The sequence below is a fragment of the Triplophysa dalaica genome, chromosome 16, assembly GCF_015846415.1.
Source record: "Triplophysa dalaica isolate WHDGS20190420 chromosome 16, ASM1584641v1, whole genome shotgun sequence".
Lineage (NCBI taxonomy): Eukaryota > Metazoa > Chordata > Actinopteri > Cypriniformes > Nemacheilidae > Triplophysa > Triplophysa dalaica.
Window position 1 is genome coordinate 21,993,930 of NC_079557.1, and position 27,976 is coordinate 22,021,905.

Sequence of the window (27,976 nt, forward strand, 5' to 3'; positions counted from 1 at the left end):
CGTGTGATCCAGAGATCAAACCTCAGCTCTTCCAATTGAGCTAAAACACACAAAACCTTTTGACAGTTCAAAACTGTTCTTTAACCAAGCTGCCAAATGCTTCCAGTCAGATTTTGTCTCAGTATGACATCATAGCGTGATGATGCAGATGCTTCTTTAGCTCCGCCCACTGATTCACACGTTTAGTAAAGAGACAGATACACCACACAACAATAATGTGATCCTCACAGGTCATGTCAGTCTGACACTACTCACTTGTTTTATTTTATTTTACTGTGGATTTGTTTTAAAACATGGTAAAAGATGTTTGGCTGTAATGATCTGACAGTAGTGTCTCAACAGTGTGAGTAAGCCTGCTGTTACCATGTTTACCGTACTTGCTCTGTCCGTTACTGATGCTTTCATATCTGTTGAGTACTTGTCAGAGTCCGTTTACAGAAGTCATGTCACTCGGCGGCCATGTGTGTGACGCCTCTGAGCAGTTCTTTACGTCATTGCAAGTCAACAGTCCAATCTCTTTGAATGGGGGAAGGCAGATATTTCAAAAAATCTATATTAAATGGCCTATTTCTGATCAATATTAAACCTGATACGAACTGTACTATACTTTCAGTTTGTTAGTTTAAATTGCGTTAAAAATCACCTTTGTAGAGGACGCTTCAGCTACTGAACATGCACACATACTGACAGGCGGCTCCGCCCCAGAGAATCGATTGACGATTGGATCGTTCTACTGGAGGGCGGGGCTTTCCTCGCTAGAGCGGCCACATTGAGCGTTGCATTCCTCCCCATTTAATGTAATGGCAGTGACACATCTTGTTAATATCTATTATCTTTGTTATTAATCATCACAATGACCCCTATTGAATACATCACAGCAGTGTTAGCCAATCACAGCACTGGGATTCTACTTCCTTGAATGCAACACAACTACAACAGTGTCTTACAGGGAGAGACTCGACACCTGAACAGAAAATAGACAAAACTTACCTCAGAGAACATTATCAACTGAAAATATACTCCTATTAATGGTTTAAGGTTCATGACACCTAAAAGTTAAAGTCTATCCCAACAAAAGAGGAGACAAAAGAACGGAAATAGTGATTTTTAAAGAACTCAATGGAAATGGTTGTGAATGAGTAAGCCAGGTTGGAGTACATGACTATTGAATGATGGGTTTAGGATTCATTCTTGTGTCTGTAACCTGAACCTCATTGCTTGAGATAAGCAGCTGGGGAGCTCTGGAACTGAATGATGATGAGGGATGTTGACTACACAAACGGCTCTAGTGGATGTGTCTGTGTGATGTGAGCTTTCCTTCTCGTCTCATGTTTATAACATCAACTCTACACTGCTGACTTGAGCTTTACTGTCTTTCTGGACGACTGATCAATCAGTCCTGAAACAGACGTCTAACTGTTATAACTTGAAAGAAACCATGTGCTTAATGCCTGAAGTGAAGGTGCCAAATTATTTAATGCGTCAATGCATAAATAATGACAACATATGCCATTAGAGACAACTGCATCAGCAGAAAACCACAGCCATTTTCTTCCTGAAAAACTCACAGGAACAGATGGAAGCTGCGCGGGGCGATCGTCTAAATCACACGGGCCTTAAAACATCATCCAAATACAACAAAACGTCGCAGACTCAACGACTGAAGCCTGGGTGCTGGTATTCACATTCACTTCATTTACAATCGTCTTGTACAACACAAATGTAAAGGTGAACAGTGACATGTACACTCCTCACATATCTGTGTTCTCAATTTATAGTTGAGCACAAATAGTAATCTTCACACCTTGACTTAAACCAGATGTGACTCTCACAGCACCTCTAGAGGCAGGAATGATATATTGCGCTAGAATTGTACAGTGATGACATGTATTAGGGTATGATTTGTCAAATGAAACCACCAGGAATGATTGTATTTACCCGAAATATACCGAAAAATATATTTTATCCTGTAAAACAATAGGATATGAGGATATTTATAAGATTTTTGTCTCCATTTTTCTTGTAAATGTGTTATCTTATTCTGTCATTTTATAGTTCTATAAAATATATATCTATATTTCAAAAACAAACGTTAAAAAGTTTTTAAAAAAGCTGTAAAACAACAATTTTTCCCTGTAAAATTACATTTCCTATGTTTTATTGTAAATTTGCAGTCTTTATCTGTTATTTCACGGTTTTTACCGCATTTCAAAAAGACATAATAACCTGTAAAAAAATAAGAATTCCTTTTTGCGTGAAAATCTGCAAACAATTAAGAGTGTATGTAATGTGTAATGCTTATGTGTGTTGTTGACACTTTCATCATGTGTTCTTCACTCTTCACTGCACGGCTTTCTAGACAGTAAACATGAGGCCTAATGTTTTATCAAACACTTCTTCATGAAAGAATTTCAAACATAAGTGACATATTAAACTGTATGAAAGTCTATGTCACACCGATCACATGAAATCCTTGTTATAAAACGGTCAGTTCTGGTCCTTGATTCTGATTGGCTGAGCCGAGTTCTAATCCGGTATAAAATACCCTGACATATAACGGCTGACCGTTATAAAAGACCGTTGAAAAGAGTTTTGTTAAAACAGTCCTCAAAACCTCTAAAACAATCACGGTGCACATTAAAGTCATATCTGTCTGCGTTCACACATGTTTCTCTAAAGGAGTTGATTTTCTGCTCATGTGTCATTAGTAATGTATAGCGTCACATCTCCACCCTGCACACTTCTGAGTGATAGATAGACTAGTGTATGTGTATGTGTAAAGCACATACTGAAAACAAGATGTCAGATGTGCTCATCATGACTGATCTCTGAGGGACACAAGCACACTGACACTATCTGCTGGATGATAAGAAGTGTAATATTTCAATATCTCTTCATGTCTGACTTGTTAAGATAAGCTGAAGTGATGAGTCTGAAGTGTTCTGATGTGCTACATGATCACATGTTCAGCCCTGATGCTATCCTGTCTTCATACCTGCCTTACATTTGGTTTAAACATCATTTTGATCTGTTTTTGTTTCATGGAATTTATTCAATTGAAAAGGGTTTATTTTGAGAATAATAACAATCATCATTTCATTGGATTGAAGTGTCAAGTGTTGTCATATAGTGTAGTGCATTAGTTATTATTATTGACTTCATGTTTTATCGTTCTTTGACAGACTCTGACACTGACTCTGAGGTTGTGTCAAAGATGATGACATATGTCTTTCCCCAAATGTCGTGGTTGAATTGAAACTTCCAGCTGTTTTTTGCCATATGCTCATAATTAAACTGGGATGTGTTTCCTGAAAACAGATCTAAAATAGATCTCAGAGCCTCATTAATCTGGAGGTTTTTCTTCTTGTCAGGCCTCTGTGGTTTTAATTAAAGTCCCGGCTCACATGAAGAATATTAGAGAGCCTCGCATGTCGCCGTGCAAAACTTGAATGACATCAAACGCTTGATGTAAACATACATCATAACCGATGTGAAGCGAGGAGTTAATAAAGAATCATTTCAGCTCTAAAGGAGATGTCAGTCTTCATGTGCTCATGGACTTGTTTTTGAAGTGTTATCTGACCCTCTGAGCCTCTTTCATCAGACGCACATTGCAGGTCCAGGTAAAGCAAGTCACCGATTTACTGCGCTGACCTCACATGTGAGATTTCATCAGACAGCTCGAGATAACTCACGCTTACACACAGCACCTACAGCATCATCTTCATCACTTTAATGACCTCATCTTCACCCCTCCCTCCGTCTGACAAAAGAGCGACCGTGACTCCTCAGCAGACCGTCTTCAGACAAGCCATGAACCCGCCAGCGAGGAGACTCACCCTAAAGAACTCTTTGGTTGATCCCGAGTCCAGGGTTCCGTATGCGATCTCTGTTTGTTTGGCGAGATCTTCTGCGCTCTCGATGGGAGAAACCATCCTCTCCACTGTCAGGAAAGCAGCCAGGTTAGCCGTGTAGGACGAGATGATGATGAGGGTGAAGAACCACCAGACGCCTCCCACTATTCTGCCCGATAAGGACCTGATGGACACACAAACACACACACACACACACACACACACACACACACACACACACACATGAAATGTGCTGTCATGTAGTGAAATATAGCGGATGGTATAGTTTGTCGTTTTCATTTCTGTCTTTGTTTGATAAAACCAATTCACACACACAAAATGTTGGGTTTGGATCCTTTGCGACTACATGACAATCCTTCCCTCACTTTCCTATCTGTTTCTAGCTGCACTTCTCACAGACACAAAGTTCATGCACTTCTTCAATATGGCCAAGTGTCCTCAGAGTTGTGATGGAAATGCAGTAACACCTATCAATGAAATCTCACATGACCTCCGATCAACATATAGAACGGATGCGTGTGTGTTCTTTCCTCTAAGGGTTCTCGCCGCAGGGCAAAACGCAGAAGAATCATGCGTGACTATGTTTACAGTCGACCCCTACGGCCTCATGAAATATCAAACAATGAATGCAAACAGCACACAGAATCTCTTGTGGACTTATGTAATATAATTATTGAATTTTACATTGAAACACGTCATTTAAAACACTACCTGCAGGAACACAATCATGTACACGCTCTGTAAAATTGTACATTTTCTATTGCTCTGGTGATCTACCCTTAAAGGTTCCTTTTTGTACCTTTACTGGTATACAACACATCAGACCTTGTACCTTTTTGGGTGCGTTCTGTATACCTGTAAAGGTATAAAAAAAGAACTTAATGCAAAAGTTAGAGTTGTAATCCTTTTCTCTGTCAGTGTACAGATGGAGTAAGTGATGAAGAACACACTCAACACATCTCCATCTGTTTGATCCTACAGACACACTGCTGATGTCTTCTCTTCGTTCTTCATGACAAAGGCATTTATGTGCCATGTCTTTTTTTACTGAATTCACATTTGACAGACAGCCTTATATGAGGAAAATGAGCAACTGGCAGCACAATGAAGTCATTATTAATCAACTTCCCGCTGTTAAATGAAGGAACAATGTGAATAATCATCCATCTCTCACAGAGCGGGTCTTCTCCAACAATAACTGAATCAGGTAAATGAGAAATTCATAACACAGACAAAGAGAATAAGTTCCTGAGCTAATCCTTTACACACAAACACATTCACATGCTAAAGACTGGAATCCATTTGAATAACATTTCTTGTGTCCATTACGACGACATCATCACAGTCATTTATACTGATATCATTCTACTGCCACGGAATAAGCACCATTTTCATGATGTGGCAAGTTTACAGATTCTCATATTTGTCATACCAGATTGAAACCATTAACCATTGAAAAGCTCTATCACGGTACTGCGTGCAAAAACCATCTGATGGAATAAAAAACCACTTAAACAAGACTAAACTGCAGTGCAAAGTAATATAAGTTTAAATGGTACAAATAATCTATGAAGTGACTGAGACAGTTGAACCCTTAAGCAAAACGTTGCAGGTTTGAATTGAATAAATTGCTTGCAGACATAAAGAATGGTGAATGAAGCACACATAAGAAAGACAGGCAGACAGGCATATGGATAAGAAACGAGTCCACCAACCTTGGCGAGATATCACAGCCCTGCTGCATGAAGGCCCCGAGAGAGAACCACAGGCTGTTAAAAATCCCAAAGTCATTAGGCGGGTCTGGAGGGGTCTGGGGGTCTTTGGCTTCATCACTCTCATCCAAATGCCATTCATAGGGGCTAAAGCGGCTGACGAGGAAGAGGACCACACTGACGCCGATGTAGGCGAACACGATGCACATCCAGATCTCGTAAGCCAGAGGGTCCAGGAATGAAAAGACACCTGGCTTTGACTTCTGAGGTTTCTTGATCATGATGGAGATGCCCAGACTCATGAAGGGTTTGGAGAAGTCGATGACCTCCTCTCTCACCAGTGTGATGGTCAAGGGTGCCACAGCTATATCTGCTCTCTGGAAACAGACGGGAGTTAAACCTGTTAGGGCACAGAGGTCTCCTTGCTCGGAAGAACATAACTTGGCTTCTAATGGACATCTGTGGGACGCAGGAATCAAAGCAGACATGTGAGTGTTATTTGTGCCACAAGGTTTATGTGCTCATGACATCACGAGTCAACATATTTTATGTGCAACGGTGTTTACGGCATTCTGACTTCTTTACGTACTTAAACGTGATGTCTTCTCCTTCTTGACATGGTCAACTTGTCAAAAAACTATTTGGACGTTTGACGTCATATTTCTGTGCTCAAAATCTGTTTCATAACAACTTTGCATAGTCTTTTATTGGACAACACTTCTGGAAAAGCACGCCCACGGCAGGGTGAAAGAAATAGCACGCGTCAACCTGCCAGAGCTCGAAGAAAGAGTATGCCCACGCGTCAGCCAGGGAGAGCGGGAGATGGAGCATGTGCACACGTCAACCAGCTGGAGCAGGAGAGAGAGAGCACTGCGTTCACTAAGCTGTGTTTGTTTGTTCTCTGAATATGGGTGATGAATGTTATATAAATATAAAATAAACCCTGGATATAAAACTGATAGATGGAGCGGTCCCAGCACTAAAAGATGGCGGACATGAACCGGACGCGGTAAGGCTAACTGAGTCATACGTCTGTGTTTTGTTGGTAATGGGTGTGCACGTGCTTTAGTGCCTCTCCACCCTGTGCAAAATAATCGTACATCTGAAACTGTCTTTTATCCAGGGATATTCAAAGGGTGCGACACTATTCTGTAAGTACTCAAGATTAACATGAGGTATGCAGAAAGTGTGTGAGCCACTTTAACATGTATGCAAATGCAGCGCCCCACAGACTTTCATTGTAAGCACATGACACACATTTTATGATCAGCACGTCTCAGATTTTGTTAGGAAAGCAGGACCCGGATCATTTCTGTAACATGTGCTTTATATCTTGATAAACAGGGCAGTTTCAGTGAGTATATTTTAGGGGCACTGTTAGTGACAGGAGGAGACAGGGAGGAGAGAAGGACCGCATGCACATCACTGTCCAGTAGGCCATGAGCTCTGACAGACTCACACACACACATGTTTGACCGCTTCACAGAGACACGTGTAAAGTCTATCAACAAATGCTTTCGACCGCTCTGTACAGAAGCGAGCGCTGAGGACTCACTTGTCCTGATAACAAATGTCCTGCAAATTTCTGTGAAGCTGCACCGCCGCGACTGAGCATGATGGAGGCAAGCGAGAGATTTGGTATGAAAATCTTCCCCTCTCACACTACACACGACGCTGTCGCAGGCGCTTCCCATAATCCTCAGAGCAGAGGCACTCTGGTGTGAGTGAATCATAGGAAAGCAAGCGAAAGATTTTATCCGGCGTGTGTCCTCAACAAGGACGACATTAGTTATGCAATCAGGTAGTATGAGGTCAAGGAAACGCGCCTCTACAAATATTAATATTCTTTTATCTCGTGGTTGTAGTGAATGGAACTCCGGTGTACTGTCTCAATAAATCACATCATCATTTGCATATAAATAGCTAATTAAGAGTCGAGCAGACGTGATTTATCAGCCGGGCAGAATTATTCTTCCAAAACGCTAGATAAATAAAGTCATGTGATCCGCTTTATTATTTAAGAGTGGAATTATCTTTTATTATCAGGCAAACTTGTTGATACGACAACAGTGAAATGAAATAACAGACTGAACTGGGATGTCCCAGAGGAGATTCATTCACTGCTTGTGACACGTAACGCAAAACAAATCTGTGAACGTGAGAGCATCTCATCTGTCTCATAAGACGAGAATCATTTACTGTCAATCTTTAGCAAAGCTGTTGTTACTGTCGGATGAATCAACAAATTATGTGAGAAGATGAGTATGGTATCGCTGTCACCATCTGATTATAGTATCAGCTACATTTACTCAAGTGTGTGTGTGTGTACTTGTACATCTATCTTTATGAGGACCAGTTTGAGTTTTAGAGGACTAAGAGAGTAAAATGAGGACATTTTGGCTGGTCCTCACATTCTGAGACCCCTTTAAAGGGCTGTTTGAGGGTCAAGACCTGGTTTTAGGGTTTAGGTTATAATCAGGTTTAGGTTATAATCAGGTTTAGGTTATAATCAGGTTTAGGTTAGGTTTAGGGTGAGGGTTAGGGTCAGGTACTCGCTTCTGATGGTTAGGGTAAGGGGCTAGAGAATGCATTGCGTCAATGTATGTATGTCCTCATAAAGATAGCTGTACAAACATGTGTGTGTGAGTGTGTGTGTGTGTGTGTGTGTGCGCGTGCGTTTGTGTGTGTGCGTGCTTGTGTGTGTGGATGTGTGTGTGTGTGTGTGTGTGTGTGTGAGTGTGTGTGTGTGTGTGTGGATGTGTGTGTGTGTGAGTGTGTGTGTGTGCGCGTGCGTTTGTGTGTGTGTGCGTGTAAGTGCGTGCTTGTGTGTGTGGATGTGTGTGTGTGTGTGTGTGTGTGTGTGCGTGTGTGTGGATGTTATAGTAGGTGGTTGGTAGTTTGTAAGCTCTCTGTAAAGTGATGGATAGATACATTATATCACCTTTACTTTCTTTAATCCAACAGCTGTCTTTGAATTTGTATGCAGAAGACTGTGCTGTGACTTTCAGCTTATACTTGATTCTATTACCACACATAATAACAGTAAAAACAGGTGTCCACTAAATATCATACTGCTTATTCATGAACAATATAAAATTAAGTTAAACAAAAAAAGTAAAATGTAACCAAATAAACAGTCTTCCATAAGGAGTAATAAACAAAAACTGATGAAAACAATAAACCATAATAAAATCTTAATAGCTGTACACACAGAGAGGGGCTTGTGTTGATAATCAAGTGTTCACATAATGTGAATGTATTTGAATAAAGATAAGTGAGTGTAAATGTTATATGTTGTTAAATGTGTTATTATAGATGTGGAAGTAAATCAAGAGCTTATAGTCTGTGATATTTCATTTCAACATTTACTTCCGATCAGAGGTTTCTGTAAATATTTAGTTTAAGTTTCACTTCAGCTGAATGTTTAGTAGTGTGTAAGTTGTAACTCAATGGCTGAACACAATCTTTCATTCCCGAGATGAACCGATGCTGTGTTAGCTGCAGGACACCATACAGCAGGGCTGGTCAACTGGCGGCCGTCCATCATCTTGACCCGCCCCGTCTTAACATTTCAAATAAGTGAAGAGACTTTAAGAACGGTGTGCTTTAAGAAATCTACGTCCTGAGATGCAACATCTTTGAAAGTCCAAAACACTGCTACAATCAATACGAAAGTAATCCCCGAGGCTCATAACGATAAACTGATGTCTTCTAAAGCGATTTGTCCAAGAAACTTGATATTTTCAACGTTACACCCACCAATCCACAGCCTCAGGGAATCAGTTTGCGCACATGATAGGTCACGTTCTAAAACGAGTCTTGTGCCCTTGAAAGTAACTGCAGGAAGAGTACATGACGTGAACGGTTGTCTCAGAGAAGGGAAAACTGTGTTGTTTTTATAACTGCGTTCATTATGTATGAAAATATGTCTATTTACTGTATGAGAAACAGCAGTCCATCTCCCTCCAGAACTCACACTACAGAGGATCTGCCCTATAAGTGCGAGGGCCACATGAATGCGTTGGAATTCACCCGAAGATGTGATAAGAGCGTTCAGTTTCTTGCACAGATCAATTGATTCGCTTTATAAGACACGATTTTAAAATCACAATGGGGCAGGGATTACTTTTGTGATGAACAAAAACGTTGGTGTTGTGTTCTTGGAAAAACAATGTTATCAACATCTTTGACTGACTAGGGGACTGGGGGTGAATACATGAACAGCAATTTCATTTTGGGTAGACTAACACAATAAGGACAATCAAATTCAACTAAAAATACTATGTCCCTTTTAATTACATTTCTTCAAAACTACTGGATGCAACGTATGTCCTATAAGTAACAGCAACAACAACAAAAAACAGCATAAAAGTTACAAAATGCAGAAATACAAAAATAATAGAATATGGTTCTGCATCCTATTTATACTTATGTGGCCCTGAATGAAAAGTAGTTGAAGACCCCTGCCCTACTCCATACCCTACACACATTGTGGGCCTACAATAAGAAAATAAACAATTGCTTAAAAGAATTCTAAACGACTTTATCTCAGAGATATTCGGTTGTTATCGTGAAGGTATGTCTGTGAGAGACACACAAACAGGAATGAATAAATCTGTCAGAGGTCTAGCGTTGGTGGGAAACATTTGCCCTGACTGTTTGAGCTTGACAGCGGCCAGCCACCATTATGCTGCTAGAGGGTTTCTTGATGGCAATATTTTTTCTTTTTATCTCCACATGCCGCATTTCTTATTTTTTTCATTTGGAGAATAACTTGAGTCTAATTTCCAACGTTAGCACATCAAAACCAGGCAATCTCTCTGGCTGATGATAAGGAAATTGAACAGACGAGGTAGCCTAACCCTCATGCATTTTGTATAGGGTCTTCCGTCTTGAATGTCGGGCCGGGGAATTGGAAGTGATTTCACTGGGTTCTCCTCCATCTATAGCAGGGGAGCGCTTTGACAAATGCAAAAATGGCGGGCTGCCTGAGCACACTGTGAAAATTGCCTTTGAGATCCAACAGCAGAGCCATGAATCAAAGCGCTGCATGCTGGCAAGGAACATTTTTAAAACACAATCTCGCCACCAGCGCCTTCTGGCTTTAGTTATACTTGAACAACAGCAAGACATTTCCAGTCAATCTCAGCACTGAAGGAACAGCTTTTTTCGTCTTTGCTCCTCACTTTATCATTTACACTATGTTCAGCAGGTGTGAAAGAGACCGGGGAAGAAGATCAAAACATCCAGTACTCACCCCATACACGAGTTCACCCACCATCCCGTTCCATGTCTTGGTTTCAGGGTCGCGGGCGCCGTATTTTCCGTCCATGACTATAGACAGTCTGTACTTAATCCCAACATGTTTGGCAATCTCAGAAGCTAAATCGACACAGTAGCCTTCATACTTGTCATTGCCTTCCAGATGCATGTGGTTTTTCTTGTACATCACGTATGGCGCCTCCTGTTAATCAAACACACGTTCATTTATTGCTGTCTTCCTTTCTTGTGTTCATATTTGGTGTCACAGGCGCCGGAGCCCACCGACAGCTTATCAGTCACAGGCATGCAGGCATGCTGGGATATCACTCATTCATACTCTACCCACCCACCCGTTCTTTCACACGCTTGATCTAGCAAACTGGAACTGATACAAGAGGAAATACAGAGGATTGTGGAACATGGATCCACATTTGGCCGTGGTCGGTCGGAACGCTATGCCAGTGTGCCCGATCCCTTCAAACACAGCTGCTTTTAACATTTGTCTTGGGTGATCCAATCACAAGTGTTCAGCTGAGACAGACTGCCATCTCAACCTGATATTATACAGTAAACATGGCCTTGGTGTCAGTCATATGTAAGAATTCCTCAACCACTTGTTGGCGCAAAGGCTTCAGAATTACAAAGAGTCTCGAGGAGTTTAACCTTGGACTGTTTTTTTCCTGTATCGTACATAGATTTCCACTGAGCACCTGTGTTTAGGGCCGTCGTTGGGGGGGGGGATGTCCCACAAGGGTCCGTGAGGTATACATTTTGCTCCTTGGACAAATAGATCCATACATAATAATTTTGTCTTGGACTCTGCAAATTTTCCAACGCACGCACTTCACGCATGAATTTCTCACGGGATGTTGACGTCAGGTTTTTGGATCATTGTTCTGTTCAATCTCTTGCACGTTTATTCCTGTTATTTTTGTATTACCACTTGTAATTGGATCCACTGAGATGGAGGACATCAGGTATAAACAAAGCCCAAGACCCCGACGCAGCACTGGAAATGAATCCAAGTTCTCTCTTTCACGCATGCATGCAGGTGTTGTAATTTGAGATGAGTCGAGGGTGAGAGATGATAGATGAGGAAGACAACAACAAGTGAAGTGAGAAGGAATCCGTCTCATGAAGTAAATGGCCGTGGAGTCGATTCAGTTTGGACAAGCATGATGCTATGTAGGATTATATCTACCAGAAGCCTTAATCATTCAAAAGAACATTAAACATCAGCTGAAAAGACAGACACCAATGGTTTCAGGCTGGTTTAAACAGTCTTAATTCGGGTGGGTTAGCTGGTCAACAGGCATTCTTTCCATTTCACCAGCAAAGAAGTTGAAGAACACAACACATTTGTATGCTGGTCTTTTCAGCTAGAAAACCAAAGCAAAACCTACTTTGATAACACACTGAATTAAAAAAAGACAATCGAGCAAGCTTGTTTTATTCTTCTCTCTCCATTGGAAAGGTTGCGTCAGCGGCTTGCTTTTTTAAGCACATCATTATTACCAAACAACATGGCTTCTCGCTGAGACACAGCGTATCCCATTAGAATCAGACACAATTAAAGTGTCGGAGGGTTAGCGATGGTTTGTTTGTTCCGAGCTGAATGTATCCTCTCACCTCATCCTTTCTGCCATTGTTTCCCTCCTGAATTAGCCGCTACATCCAGTGACGGAATAACCGGCAGATGTTTGCTTTAATCTCTTGCATTCAAGTGATTTCAAAGACTGACCTGCGCTTTCTGTCAGACAGGAGAATTACAAGCAATTTTTGTTTTACACGGCGAGCATCGATTGGAATTTCTCAGAGACGCGCAATTGCTCGGCCAATTGAAGGCTGAAGCTAATTCCGTTAGCGGCCAGAGATGAAGTGATGCGTCAGTACGGAACAGTCCACCGGTCAATGTAAAACAGATCTAAGAGGACCAAACCCGGCCAGAGTCAAATGCTATTTCACATTGCCAGAGGCAAACCATCGAACCCTTCTTTGCTGCTGTTAGCATGAGTATTAACATTAGCGTGCTGCTTTAATCCATGTGTCGTTCACCATTTACTTGATGAGTGGAAGTGACTCTTACCTACGTATGCACTGTATGTCTACTTTGATGATGTCAATGTAATCATACCTATAATGCCGTTATTGTGATGTCACTGCTACGACAGGCCACTGATTTATGGAAACTTAAAATGCTTTGACACCCACACTGATACAGTTGAAACACTCATCTGCCGGGTTTCTTTTGCGTTCGACTGTTTCAACATGTAATGAGTGGATGGAAAGCAACAGAAAAGAAACGTACTTCTGCCCGCCCAGGACAGAATGTATCAATCTAGGAGTCAACACCATGACCCTGATGGGCAGAATATGCGACACGTTTAAAACATCGTGGAGCGTGTACCATAATAGTAGTGACCACAATTGTTCGGTTTTCCACTGAGGAGGTATCGTTGCTGAACTGCAGATCCATTATATTTACAAAGCGCTCAAACTCGTTCCAGTATCCAATCTGCAAAGGGAAAACATTGTGGTTATTATTGAGCACGAGGCATTTCTACAACACTAACACTAACTGCCCACCCCCCTTCAGTCTCTCCTAAGCAGGCTGTTGTGGATCTGTACTCTCATAAGACTGTGTTCATTAGAACACTATCAGGTTCCTGTGCAGCACTCATAGCCCGGAGTTAAACGAAAGAGGCAAACTGTTGGCTCACTTTTGTTAAACAGGCAAAAAGTGCTTATGGTGGAATTTTCCGGGAAATTGAAGTCCCTCTCAGATCTGCAGTAGTATTGCAGAAACCATGTATTTCTATCACGAGCATGTTTCTATGCGTTATGAAGTGCTTAGCATTTGAGTGGCATGTGTCAGAACGGTTATCGATGCGTGAGACATTACTGAGGTGAGCATCCCACACAGTCCTGTAAATCACAGCCGACCGCCACTGAACCCGTCTGACCTCAGGTGACACTAGTCTCATCTCTGCTATGCTGCAGTATACCTTCACAGATGTTGGGTAACAACTACTGTAGAGATCCCTTACTATAGTTAAAACCCAAAAAACATGGTTCCTGTAGTAAAACCATGATTTTGCCCAAGTAATCAATCCACCAAAAAAACATGGTTACTACACTTGTACCACAAAAAAGGTTCATTTTCGTATGGGGGTTTTATTATGCAGTAAGTTGCAGCAGGCAAATGATGTCAATGGACCTAGATAATAGAGTTTATGACAGTCATTGGTCTCGGGGAGGAAAGAATAAAGATGTGTGTCCACTCTGAATTCTCACACTGACCTTAATGAGTTTCCCAACAAATGGATTGACTGCTGACTTACTTTTCTCGGCCCCCCTGTTTTCATTTCATAAACGTCAATAGTGTAGTTTGATCTGCGGCCAAAGCTGTCAAACTGGATATTTCCAGTCATGCCCGGCACCTGGACCTGCCAAACACAAAGCAAAAAAGCCCTTTGAAACTGGGGAGTGGAATAGAACGCGTCGGCGTAAAGAAATGAAGCGTAACGTAGGCGTAATTTGGCAGCAAGCTAGCGCTCTGACCATCGAGAAAAAAAAATGATGCAGAGGAAAGGAGTCGGTCTCACCATTTTCAGAGCTCTTTCAATGTCAATGCCTTGGCTCCAAGGGACCGCGGGGTTGGCCAGGCAATCCCCGGCACTGCCCCGTCTGGACACGTCTACTCGCTGGCGTCGCAGGTAACGGAAAGCCTCGGCAATGACCAGGATGGCGTCGTAGGATAGCGCCGAGGTATACTGTACACAACCACAGTCACGGGTTACACACCTCACACCAACTGTTGTTTGTCAGAGCAAACACATTATCTGTAAGTAAACACTTTGACGAGGGTTAAAATAAGCTGCTCTCTGTCAGATCTGCCAGCGCGTGTTGATGCACATAATGAAAGATAATTGCGATGCATTAACGCATGTAATCATAGCTGGCAAACGCAACAAAGGACGACACACTTCAGCAATGTGGCCTGTTCATTGTTACTTGCTATATAAAGAGTGTTAAGCAGGTTTCTAATTACAGAGATATGTAAAATGTTTAGTTCAGTGCCTCTTTTGCTGCTATTGTTGTTCACGGGTGCAATCTGTAATTACAACCCGTTTCAAACCAGAGAAGAGAACAAGCTGGCATCCACTAATTTCGCCGTGAGCATCGCTGTTTTATCTTATTCGTATTTCTTCAAAGCGTTTATGGCCAGAAAACTCAGTGAATGAAATAAAAGTACTGTCATGTAAAAAGAAGATAATTCCACATACTTCAGTCACAATGTCTTCTGATGTCTTCTTTAAATACTGACTGAAGTCTTTTTCTTATTAGAAATGTGTGCGTGTGATTTTTAACAAGTCAGTTTGGAGAATGTCTGTTTTCATCCTTAAATTAAAAGAATGAATTGTCATCTTTTACTTTTTAAAACTACTTTCATGTCAAGTAAGAATGATTCTCACTACTGCAATGATGGAAATGACTTCATTTTTTTTAAAAGTTTTTTTTAAATATTTCAAGATCGTAATAGTTCTTAAAACTGCCTTTATGTTGGTTAAGCAAATAAACTTTTCTCTGTTGTTTAATGGCGAGGACATGTTTTGTAAGATGCTTCATTGACAACTGCTGTGAAGTGCTTTTAAACTCTTTCGAGTCTATCTCAACCTGCTCACCAGTTTGACAGAAGCGTGACTGTTTCTTACCCACCCGTCCACAAGCAAAACTTAATTAAAGCCGGCTAAAATCTATTCCTCTCATGATCATTCTTTAATAAGATGTAAATTGAGCTCAGGGCTCAGCAGCACCTTGGACTGAATGTCAATATATTGACTGTTGCAGGAGGGTGAAAAAGAGAAATAAAACAAAGAAAGAAAGTCAAAGAACAGAAGACTGAGGAAACCAAGAGGAAGCATCTCACACAACAGCATACAAATAATGAGTCTGAGTCTGAGTGATGCTCGCTGGTGTCTCTAAACTACATTCACTTTTGTTGCTCAACTAGTTTCTTAAGAAAAGCCTGTTGGCGACGCATCTACTGCAGCTACTATATATTTCAGCACCAAACCACCATAAACCAGCTTGATCAAGTCCAGTCTAAAGCTGCTCTTTTCACCGCACAACAGGTTTTTATTATAATGATTGTTTTACCTTCAGAGGAGTATTTCTAGCTTCTGGAAACTCTCTTTCATCCAGACGGTCCCAGCGTTGGAGGAACTGTTGTACAACAGGGTTCTCAGGATTGATGATCTGGAAGCCACTGATGTTTGCTCCACCCTGAAACACTTTATCCAGACTGATGTTGGTGAAGCCCTGTGGAAGAAGATGGAGGACATCAGATTATTAAATCTTTCCTGAAACCTCTGATACATCATGCTGATGTTATCATCATTGCAATAAGGTTTTGTGTTTTTGTTACTTGCACTAAATGGTTCATTTGTTGGAGGTTTATACAGTAATTGAGCTTAATGACACACCAGGAGAAGTGTTTATGTGCTTATGGCCTGAGAAATATAGAGTAGTAATAGTCTGTTATCACCATTATGCCCTCAAACAAAACACTTACATAACTCAAGCAGAACAACAACAACAAGCCTTTGCTACAGTATAAAACCTTACCTAAAACATGAAACAAAACTGAGGGAATGAATTTCATACCTACATTAATAACTTCAAAACACATCTTATATGATCCGACAGTTTTGACATTACAAACAAATATGTTTTTGGGGATGGGGGCTGAACATCTAAAATATCAAGATTCTGAGAACAAAGAACAGTCCAATAAAAGTCTGCACTGGAAATCATTTCTGTATTTAGCCATTCAGTTATACATTTAAATCAATTCCATTCAGTTTCATTTATAAAGCGCTTTTCACAGTTTTCATTGTTGCAAAGCAGCTTTGCATCCATCATATGAAATAAGGGAAAGATAAGAGACAGTGTATGGTATTGTATGTATACATTGAAGGATAGCTTTCTTTTAGTTTTATTGACATATTCCCAGTCTTTTCTGTAAAGCAGTAAGAGAGAGATGAAACTCACCAGATTGGCAATAATATAATGGTAACCCCGACTGTTCTTCCCCAGCGCCACAACCTACAGAAGAAAGAATCAATAAGAGTTATCCATCCATGTAAAAACGAGAGCACAGAGGGCATCCCAGCGTCTCTCAGGTGAGCTTCTCTCTCCATTTACAGCCTCTCTGGTGACACACTGATAAAGATGTTCAGAACTGATGGATGTTGCTGCTGTAGTGAGACGAACGCTCTTTCTCGTGAAAAACACCAAACCTTTTATATCTCTGAAGTGATTTCTCATGTACACTATAGTGTGTGTGTCATGGACCGGACTAGACCTGTGACCTCATCGGCCCCTCATGACAGACCCCTTACTGTACCCACCACAGCCATGAGACCAGTCAGAGACGAGGGAATAAAAGAATACAAACACTGGACAACTTGACACATCTGTTTACATCACAGGCTGGAGAAATATTCATTATACAGCATATTTATTTACAAATGATATACAGTAGGGACAAAAGTGATGGCCATGTTAAAGCAATTTTATTTCCTATCTGCTTTTTACCGTCTGTCAGCTAATCATGAAAGACTACTGAGCTTATTGGATATTAAATCAAGTGATTCATATTCATGAGGTGGGCTTGTAAGTTTGAAACATTCCATCATTCATAAAAACCTGCTTTAATATTTGATCCACTGTAGCTTTCCCCCTAATAAGATACATCAGATAAAGGAAAATACTGAGGTTCTTCATCTGCGCATGAGCCTTCTTCTGCAGAACCCAACCCATGTGTAGAACTCATTTTATTTGACATGTTCATGTTGATGTATCAGCATCAGTGGCTTTACTGGATCATTGTTGGTAAAAAAAATGCAGAAATGATGACTGTGGTATTAAGCTGTGTTCATGTTTGTTTGAAGAGAAATGTGCATTGACTGTATGTGATTGTGTTGTTGTCTTTCAGCACGCGCTGCACAGGACGGGAGAATGAAATCTGCCCAGCAGAAGACTTTCCCCTTCTGATCTCATGAGCACGCCGCTAGAACAACAACATCACTAACTTCATAACACAGAGATTCTGAACAAAAGAACAATTCAATGATGCATATTTACACCAGGTCACTTTTCTCAAGCTATTGAACTCAAGGTTCCTAAAGCTGATATCATGATGTCACTGTAGCATCTTCTCTATGCTTGTTTTTGCCCTTGACTCTTGGCTCCAGTGAAGGTGTCGCTGCCATCCCAAAAACAAATACTGCTGCGGGCACATCACACCTGACTGAGATCTGGCAGAAGAACAGAACTCACAACTGAACTTCACAGCCTGTGAGCCAGCAGGACATCTGAACCCAGTCAGGACCTAATGACACTGTTCACAGGCTCCACACACACACACACACACCCATACCAGCATCACACACACACACCCGTACCAGCATCACACACACACACCCGTACCAGCATCACACACACACACACCCATACCAGCATCACACACACACACGCCCGTACCAGCATCACACACACACACCCGTACCAGCATCACACACCCGTACCAGCATCACACACACACACACCCGTACCAGCATCACACACACACACACCCGTACCAGCATCACACACACACACACCCGTACCAGCATCACACACACACACACATACCAGCATCACACACACACACCCGTACCAGCATCACACACACACACACCCGTACCAGCATCACACACACACACACACACACACACACACACACACACACACACACACACCCGTACCAGCATCACACACACACACACATACCAGCATCACACACACACACCCGTACCAGCATCACACACACACACACCCGTACCAGCATCACACACACACACACACACACACACACACACCCGTACCAGCATCACACACACCCGTACCAGCATCACACACACACACCCGTACCAGCATCACACACACACACCCGTACCAGCACCACACACACACACACACACACACATACCAGCATCACACACACACACACACACACACACATACCAGCATCACACACACACACCCGTACCAGCATCACACACACACACCCGTACCAGCATCACACACCCGTACCAGCATCACACACACACACACCCGTACCAGCATCACACACACACACACCCGTACCAGCATCACACACACACACACCCGTACCAGCATCACACACACACACACATACCAGCATCACACACACACACACCCGTACCAGCATCACACACACACACACATACCAGCATCACACACACACACCCGTACCAGCATCACACACACACACACCCGTACCAGCATCACACACACACACACACACACACACACACACACACACCCGTACCAGCATCACACACACACACCCGTACCAGCATCACACACACACACCCGTACCAGCACCACACACACACACACACACACACATACCAGCATCACACACACACACACACATACCAGCATCACACACACACACCCGTACCAGCATCACACACACACACACATACCAGCATCACACACACACACACACACACACACATACCAGCATCACACACACACACCCGTACCAGCATCACACACACACACCCGTACCAGCATCACACACACACACACCCATACCAGCATCACACACACACACCCGTACCAGCATCACACACACACACCCGTACCAGCATCACACACACACACACACCCATACCAGCATCACACACACACACCCGTACCAGGATCACACACACACACCCGTACCAGCATCACACACACACACACCCGTACCAGCATCACACACACACACCCGTACCAGCATCACACACACACACCCGTACCAGCATCACACACACACACACACCCATACCAGCATCACACACACACACCCGTACCAGCATCACACACACACACACATACCAGCATCACACACACACGTACCAGCATCACACACACACACAGACACACACATACCAGCATCACACACACACACACACATACCAGCATCACACACACACACACGTACCAGCATCACACACACACACACCCGTACCAGCAACACACACACACATACCAGCATCACACACACACACACACATACCAGCATCACACACACACACACACACACACCCTTAACAGGTGCTGGCAGCGATGCACCAAGTTGGTCCTGTATGTCAACCACCAATAATATAAGAGAAGAAGGCGGCGGCTTCCCCATGAACTCACTAGACTGAAGCCACGAAAATCTAAATGTAAATGAAGTCGGACCCGAAACTCACGCTGCAACGATTAAACTGGGAGAAATGATGCATCTGTGGTGCTCACCGACATTTCTGTGCGGTCTGAAGTAACATTTTTTTTAATGAAAAAACACGGGAGGAGGAGGGAAAAATGGAGTCATTCTTCCTGGATTGGGAAGGGATTTATCCCCAGTTTTTTTGCGGGATTGTGATGGCAAATCCATTCCAATCTCACCCTCTAATGTGCAATAAAGTTCCACCGAGGGCCAGTTAAAGAGAACACAGTTTATTCATCCAAAACACATTCTAAACAAAAACATGATCTATAAAACATGACAGAACACTCACCGACAACAGATACACACAAAAAAGCTGGACACAGGACAAAGAAACATGAGGGCTAGTTATACACAGAGAGTGGCAATGAATCAACCAATAGTCATGGTAACAGATGAGGTGGGTGTGGTCTGTGATGAAAGTCCATGGTAAGGGGGCGTGGCTAAAAGGAAACAAGGGTGAAAGAAAAAACACACTAGAAACAAAGAAACACAGACAGGACTGTTACAGGATGCTCCCGATCAGAACGTCTCGGGTTACTTGGCTGTAACCCTGTTCCCTGAAAAAGCGGGAACGAGATGCTGCGTTTCAAACGCTATGGGAGAACAGTCTTTGTTCGACCGGTTGTGAAGCACGTGTGTCAAACACGCCAAAAATTATTTTGGCTTTAAATAACCTCGGCAGGTGACGTGGCTAATTACACCCGCACCTGCCGGTTATAAATACGCGTGAATGCGGACGCGTCATCAGGTTCCAACTTTGTCTGAAAGGACGTCCGGGCACGCCTACAGTGCGGCATTGAGGCGCAGCATCTCGTTCCCGCTTTTTCAGGGAACAGGGTTACAGCCAAGTAACCCGAGACGTTCCCTATCAAAAGCTACACTCGATGCTGCGTTTCAAACGCTATGGGAACGAGAATACCAACGCCGCCGCACTGGAAGTGTCTGGAACCCCCAAGGTTGTGTGACGTGTGTGCACAATCCGAGAGGAGGCCTCAGATACGACTCTGGGATGTGGACTCCAGGACACGTGAGCCTGGAGTGGCATGGACATCCAGACTACAAAATCTAACAAATGTGTGCGGAAAGGACCAGCCCGCCGCATCACACACTTGCTGCAAGGGGATAACTCTTGTTAAGGCCATAGAAGATGAAACCCCCCTTGTGGAATGAGCTCTGACTCCTAGAGGTGAAGCTTGACAGCGCGCCTCATAGGCCAGAGCAATAGCATCCTCACCCAATGTGATATTGTTTGCTTTGTTACAGCCGCCCTTTATTGCGGCCCCCATAGCATATAAAAAGTTGCTCTGATTTACGCCACTGGCTAGTGCGGTGGACGTAAGTCTGAAGAGCACGTACTGGACACAGTCGATGTAATCGTTCCTGCTCTGACGTCGTGAACGGCGGAGGGCAAAAGGCCTCAAGAATAACCGTATGCACAGTGGAGAACGGAACTTTAGGCAAGCACCTGGGGTGAGGATGCAGAATAGCTTTGACCATCCCAGGGGCATAATTTAAACAGGACCCCATAGTCCCATGGAGGGACTGTCCTTCTAGAAGGAGGCATCGGCCGCCTTGCTCCACAATAAATCGGGCGAGTAAAGGGTGTTTCCCACAGAAACCCCATCAATCAGGGCGTGGCAAGCCGAAATGGCGGCCACATAAACCCTGAGAGTACCGCGGCTTGTCACCGAGGACAGTTTCTCTTGCAGAAACTCCAAAACTGAAACGATCTGGCAGTAATTGGGTCTGCATGGTGTACCATGCACCATCTGTGAACATCGCTCCATGTTAGGGCGTAGCTCCTTCTAGTGGAGGGAGGCCTAGCACTTAGAATAGTCTCTACTACATTAGGCGGAAGCTCGACATCTCTCAGCTGGTGCCCTTCAGGGGCCAGACATGGAGGTTCCAGAGCTCGGGACGAGGATGAAACACTGTCCCCTGTGCCTGAGATAAAAGATCTCTCCTGACTGGGATCGCCCAAGGAGAGCCGTCTAGGAGGGATACTAGGTCCGAGAACCAGATTCTGGTTGGCCAATGGGGAGCTATCAATAAGAGGCGAGACCCCTGTTGACGGACCTTCGCCAGGACTCCCGGGAGCAGAGCTGCTGGAGGAAATGCGTAAAGACGCAGTTTGGGCCACGTATGGGCCATCGCGTCCAGACCCAGGGGAGCTGGACGAGTCAGAGAGAAGTAGAGGGGACATTATGCTGTCTCCTACGTAGCAAAGAGGTCCACCTCTGTTTCGTAAAATCTTTCCCAGATTTGACTACTTCGGGGTGGAGTTTCCATTCCCCGTTTGTCACAGCTTGTCTGGACAGCAAGTCTGCTCCCACATTCATATGCCCAGGGATGTGAATTGCACTGAGGGACAGAAATGTGCCCTCGACCCAGGGCAGAATCTGCTGGGCCAATGTTTTCAGGTGGCGCGACCGCAGTCCACCCTGGTGATTTATGTACGAGACTACCGAAGTGTTGTCCCCCCGCACTAGGACGTGGTAGCCTCGTAACTACCGGAGGAGGTATTTCAGGGCCAGAAATACAACCATCATTTCGAGGCAATTGATGTGCCATTCGAGAAGATGACCTCTCCAGATCCCTTGGGCTGGACAGCCATTTAAGACCGCACCCCAACCCATAAGGGATGCGTCTGTCGTTAGCAACTTGCGACGACAACACGGACCGAGAGTGGGACCTAAAGTCAGAAACCGAGGTCTGAACCACATAGTAAGGGTGAGAAGCCCCTGGCGCGTCACCCTTGTCTGCCTTTGGGGGTTGGCCCTTGAATAAAACCCCCGGCTTTGAGCCACAACTGAAACGGTCTCTTGTGCGGGCATCCCAGAGGTATCACCGTGGAAGCCGCCGCCATGAGACCTATAGCTCTTTGAAAGTTTTTGCTTTCTGGCCTAGCCTGATGCTTCTCAGGGTGCTCAGGATGGATTCGACAAGTGCAGGAGACATTTGTGCCTGCATCGTGGTCGAGTCCCATATTTTCCCTAAATACCTTGTATTTTACGAGAGAACGCTCTTTGTGGCGTTGAGTCTTAACCCGAGAGCTTTGAGATGAGATAGGACGACATCCCAATGTCGAAGCGCTAACTCGCAAGACTGAGCTTAAATTCAGCCAGTCGTCTATGTTCAAATGCGGATACCCTGGAGTCGCAGGGTGCATTTTGTGTATGTGCGGGGTGACAAGGCAAGGCCGAATGGAAGAACCCGATACTGGTAAGCTTCGCCCCCGAAAGCGAACCTCAGGAATTTCCTGTGTTGTGGCAGGATCTCTTTATGAAAGTATGCACTTTCAGATCGTTCGTCACGAACCGGTCGTGGGACTGAATGTAAGACATAATCATCTTGATTGTCAACATTTTGAACATGTGCGTCTTTGGACGCAATCCCCCATCCCTTTTGGGAACTAAAATATACCGGCTTTAGTAGCCTAATTCTCTGTCTGGTAGGGGAACACATTCTGTGGCCCCTTTAACCAGCAGGGCTTGTAATTCTTGTGCCAACAGATTTGCTCGCTCCAGTTGCATGGACGTGAAGACCACGCCGTTCGCGGAGGGCGATATGCAAATTTTTATCCTGTAGTCCTGGTCTACGGTTCTTTCAACCCATGGAGAGATACCCGGCAGTAGTTTCCACGCTGCCAGCTTTTCTCCGAAAGGGGTATCAATTTTGGCACTTCTCATTGGGGGGATGCCAGATGTATGGCGGCCTGAGATATGGCAGGAGTCAACCGAACATCTAGCATACTTTTTGAGCCCGCTAATCCCCGAAACGCCCAGTGGCGGCGGAGATTGCAAAGTGACCTTTTGACGGTGCCGAAGGGGAGCCTCCAATTACTCTTGGAATTTTAAGAACCCCTCCTCGGTGGGGGCACATCCCCACAGTCCCGGGCACACATATCTTAAGATCTCTTCTTAGAAGAGATAAGGCGCCTCAGGTCCTGCCCTCCCGAGGCGGCCTGAGGGGCACGGTGGGCCGCTCCCCTGCCTCTGCGAGGGGGGGCGCGACTCACCACACTCTGCCGGAGGACCTCACGTCTCAGGTAGACTGGACCCATCCGAGACTGTGTGCCTGGATGGGACTGTGGAACTGGTCCGGAGTGGGTGGCAGACACTCCAGACGCTTGGGCACGGCGGGGTAGGTATTTTACGAAAGCCTCCTCATGTCGTCTCGCCTCCCGGAACCTGGTGACAACGGTATTAACCGCATCTCCAAACAGTCCGGAAGGCGAGATCGGGGCATCAAGGAGGAAGGTTCTGTCCCTGTCCTTGATGCCCGTGAGGTTCAACCACAGGTGCCTCTCCGCAGTAACCAAAGCAGCCATGGAACGGCCGATGGCACGGGCCGTCTGCTTGGTTGCACGGAGAGACAAATCTGTGGCGCAGCGTAGGTCCGAAAACGCTGCTTCGTCAATCACCCCGCCAGTGCTGACATCATCTAGTAGGTCAGCCTGGTACGCCTGCAATACCGCCATGGTGTGCAGTGCAGCACCAGCCTGACCCGCTGCCTGAAAAGCCTTTCCCACCAGCCCAGATGTAACTCTGCAAGGCTTGGTGGGAAGAGAAGGCTTCTTCAGGGACGACGATGTCCCAGGGGAGAGATAGCTAGCCAGCGTCTCTTCAACCTTGGGCATCGCCGTGTATCCCCGTGTCCTTGCACCAACGATGGTCGAATAAATCAACGTCGATGGCACGAAAACACGGGAGGAGTGAGGTTTCTGCCATGAGCGAGATAGTTCGCCGTGGAGATCCTCAAAGAAAGGGAGAGCCCGATTTTGAGGCTCATCCCTCCAGCCACCCGACAGATATCTGTCGTTTAGCTTTGAACTCTTGGAAGCCTCTTGTTCCTGCGGCCAGTCGAGTTTGAGTCTGTCGACTGCCTTTGTTACCGCCCCGAGTAGATCCTCAACCGCTTTAATATCGCGAGAGGAACGCCCCGAGGCGGAGCTATCTAACCCCGCAGAAACAAGGGAAACCTCGTCCTCCGCCGGCTCAGAAGAAGTGCCGGGGCACGCTTCAAAAGCGGACGCGAGGACGTCGCGGTTCAGCGAATGCACGGGAGAAGCGGGCTGTTCCGTCTCCCGTGCATCAGCAAAAACAACCCGCGAACCACAGGGTGAGGAAGAGGTGGCTCGGTCTCGTTTAAAAAAGGCGAGCCGAGCACGCAGAACTCTCAATTCAAATACATCACAGAGTTCACACTCTCCCTCAAGTCCCTGGGCGGCATGGTCAGCCCCCAAGCATTCAAAGCAAAACTCATGCTTATCGAAATCGGAGAGCATCCTCTCACAGGGAGGAACACATCTCCGATCAGAGTCAGTCATGGTTTTGTTTTAATTTTCCTTATTCTTAAACTAGGCTAAGTAACTCAGAGAGTGCTTGGTCACTAGTGTAAGAATGTAGGTAATATCTTTTTCTATTTGTTTCTTCAAGTGAAAACAACAAAGAAGGAGACTTCTCCCTCACACACACGCACACACAAAGCGGTCCTTGAAGACAAAAAAACCTGATGACGCGTCCGCATTCACGCGTATTTATAACCGGCAGGTGCGGGTGTAATTAGCCACGTCACCTGCCGAGGTTATTTAAAGCCAAAATAATTTTTGGCGTGTTTGACACACGTGCTTCACAACCGGTCGAACAAAGACTGTTCTCCCATAGCGTTTGAAACGCAGCATCGAGTGTAGCTTTTGATAGGGAACTTCATTTTAAGATGTATGAGTGTAATAAGAAAAAACACACTAGAAACAAAGAAACACAGACAGGACTGTTACAGGATGCTCCCGATCAGAACTTCATTTTAAGATGTATGAGTGTAATAAGAAAAAACACAACTATCAGTATATAATATACTGATTATATTATACTTTCATACATGTCAAATCAAAACAAGCAAAAGTTAGTCAGTTCGCTTTTTCACTAGAAAGTCCATATATAATACAGGACTGAAGGTGGTGTGATCTCTGAAAGGCATTATGGGATTGGATTAGAGTTGTTCTCTCGGTTAATGTGAAATAAATACCAGAATCTTCTTCCACTCACTTTGTTATCCTCCTTAACCCGCCGTCACATTGATCCCACCCCCAGCACTGGTACCTTTGTGACATTTGGTGACCTTGAGGGGGTAATTCAGACCTCTGCGATGGCCAATGAGAGAGCAGAATGACTCAAGAGAGAGAGAGAGAGAGAAACCAGCACATGGGCAAGCAATGAAAGGAACAGCAGTGCATTCATTCATTCATTCATTCATTCTATCCAGATGTTCAACAAAAGCTCAAGACTGCTGCGGCTCATTTCTGTTCAGATCTGACCTTCAGCTAAAACACCACTGACCTGACGGTACATGTGTGCAAAAACACTATAAACACCCTCCTTGTCTTAATAAAATAATCTTACAGTAGAAGACATGAAATGCTTGCTGTTACTCTTGCCTGCTGTGAGAGGTGAAAGGCTTTTTCATTTTTGAAGGAAAACCACATTCATGACATGAAATAGTCCCATGAAAGAAAACGAAATATGAAAAAAGATCTAGAATTGTATTTTCTAAAGGAAAGTTGAGTGCTTGCCCGGCAGCCGAACAATAACAATAGTAATAAACTATTAATAAAATTGAACATTTGCCAACAGTAAAAAATTTGTGAAATAAATAAAAATGAAGATATTATGGAGAAGAACAAGAGATGTTTCTGAGAAATGGCTGAAGTGAAATAAAAGGAGAAAGAAATGACAGTGTAATTGTAGAAGAGTCTGGAGGTGTAAATGAATGTAGATTGTAGAGGTCAAATAATCTGGATTTGAGTACATTTGATGAGAAATGTTTATGTGAATGCTTATCTTAAATTTGACAAATATTTGAATTTAAAGATACAGTGTGTGAATTTTAGCGGCATTTAGTGGAGAGACTGTGAATTGCAACCAGCAGCTCACTCCACCCCTCTCTTTTGAAGCACTACGGTGGCTGACACAGCACTATGATGTCGTCTTGTTTCTACTTCTTTAACGAAGGAGATTACGTATTTATGAAACTCGTTCTGTACAGCAGTTTGTCCTTTTAGGGCTCCTGTAGAAACAAGCCTTTTTTACACCTCCGAACACATAGTTATGTGTATTATATTGCATTTCTGTCAATAGATCCTCCTTAATCTCACACATTGCCCTTTAAAATCAAGCATTGTTGTAAAGCAGCTAGACATGTTTATAGTAGAAACTGTAAAGTTTACTGTAATTATAAAAAAAAAACATTGAGTAGATTGAATTGTTATTTGTATCATTACAATGGACATTGGCAAAACTTGAGTAAATTTGTCTACGTAAGCAATCGGACTGTTCTATATTTATAGTGCTAGTAAACCTTGTGTGTATCAAAGCTTTCGTGGGATGTATATGAATAAGACTTACTGTAAAAAGATGACAGAATTGAAGACAAAAACATCAAATATAACCATCATCAGAAATACTGTCATTTCATCACAGGGCTCATACTTACATCATTACTTTATAAAAACAAGAATATCTATCTGAAACTTTGAGACATTTAGTCAGTTAGCATATCAGAGTTATTGGTCATTGGTCAAATTTTGTCAATTTCAATAGTATTTATAAAGTGCTTCACAATGTTGCAGTGTTTCATAGCAGCTTTACATGAAAACAAGGAAAACCCAGAAAGAGGTCAAATACAACACAGTGCATGGTATAGAAAGAGTAAGAGCATTCCGAGCAACATTATTTGACAGTGCCCGTGTTATAGTGTAATTATACATTATACATTCAACAGTCTCCTTGTGACCG

At 43.7% G+C, this 27,976-nt stretch overlaps 1 protein-coding gene across 6 annotated transcripts in view; it reads right to left on the reverse strand.

Moving 5' to 3' along the window:
* The window catches only part of gria3b (glutamate receptor, ionotropic, AMPA 3b), an 84,458-nt gene that overhangs the window by 6,453 nt on the left and 50,029 nt on the right, over positions 1-27,976 (reverse strand). For all 6 annotated transcript variants that reach the window (XR_008909220.1, XM_056769168.1, XM_056769169.1 and 3 more), the window contains exons 5-12: positions 16,904-16,957; positions 16,010-16,171; positions 14,455-14,622; positions 14,191-14,295; positions 13,257-13,364; positions 10,845-11,051; positions 5,591-5,964; positions 3,840-4,038 (exon numbers count right to left, since the gene is read on the reverse strand). Coding sequence is in view for 5 of the 6 variants with exons in the window: in XM_056769168.1 (XP_056625146.1) it covers positions 3,840-4,038; positions 5,591-5,964; positions 10,845-11,051; positions 13,257-13,364; positions 14,191-14,295; positions 14,455-14,622; positions 16,010-16,171; positions 16,904-16,957 (1,377 nt within the window). In the remaining variant the exon portion in view is untranslated. The remainder of the gene's footprint in view (positions 1-3,839; positions 4,039-5,590; positions 5,965-10,844; positions 11,052-13,256; positions 13,365-14,190; positions 14,296-14,454; positions 14,623-16,009; positions 16,172-16,903; positions 16,958-27,976) is intronic.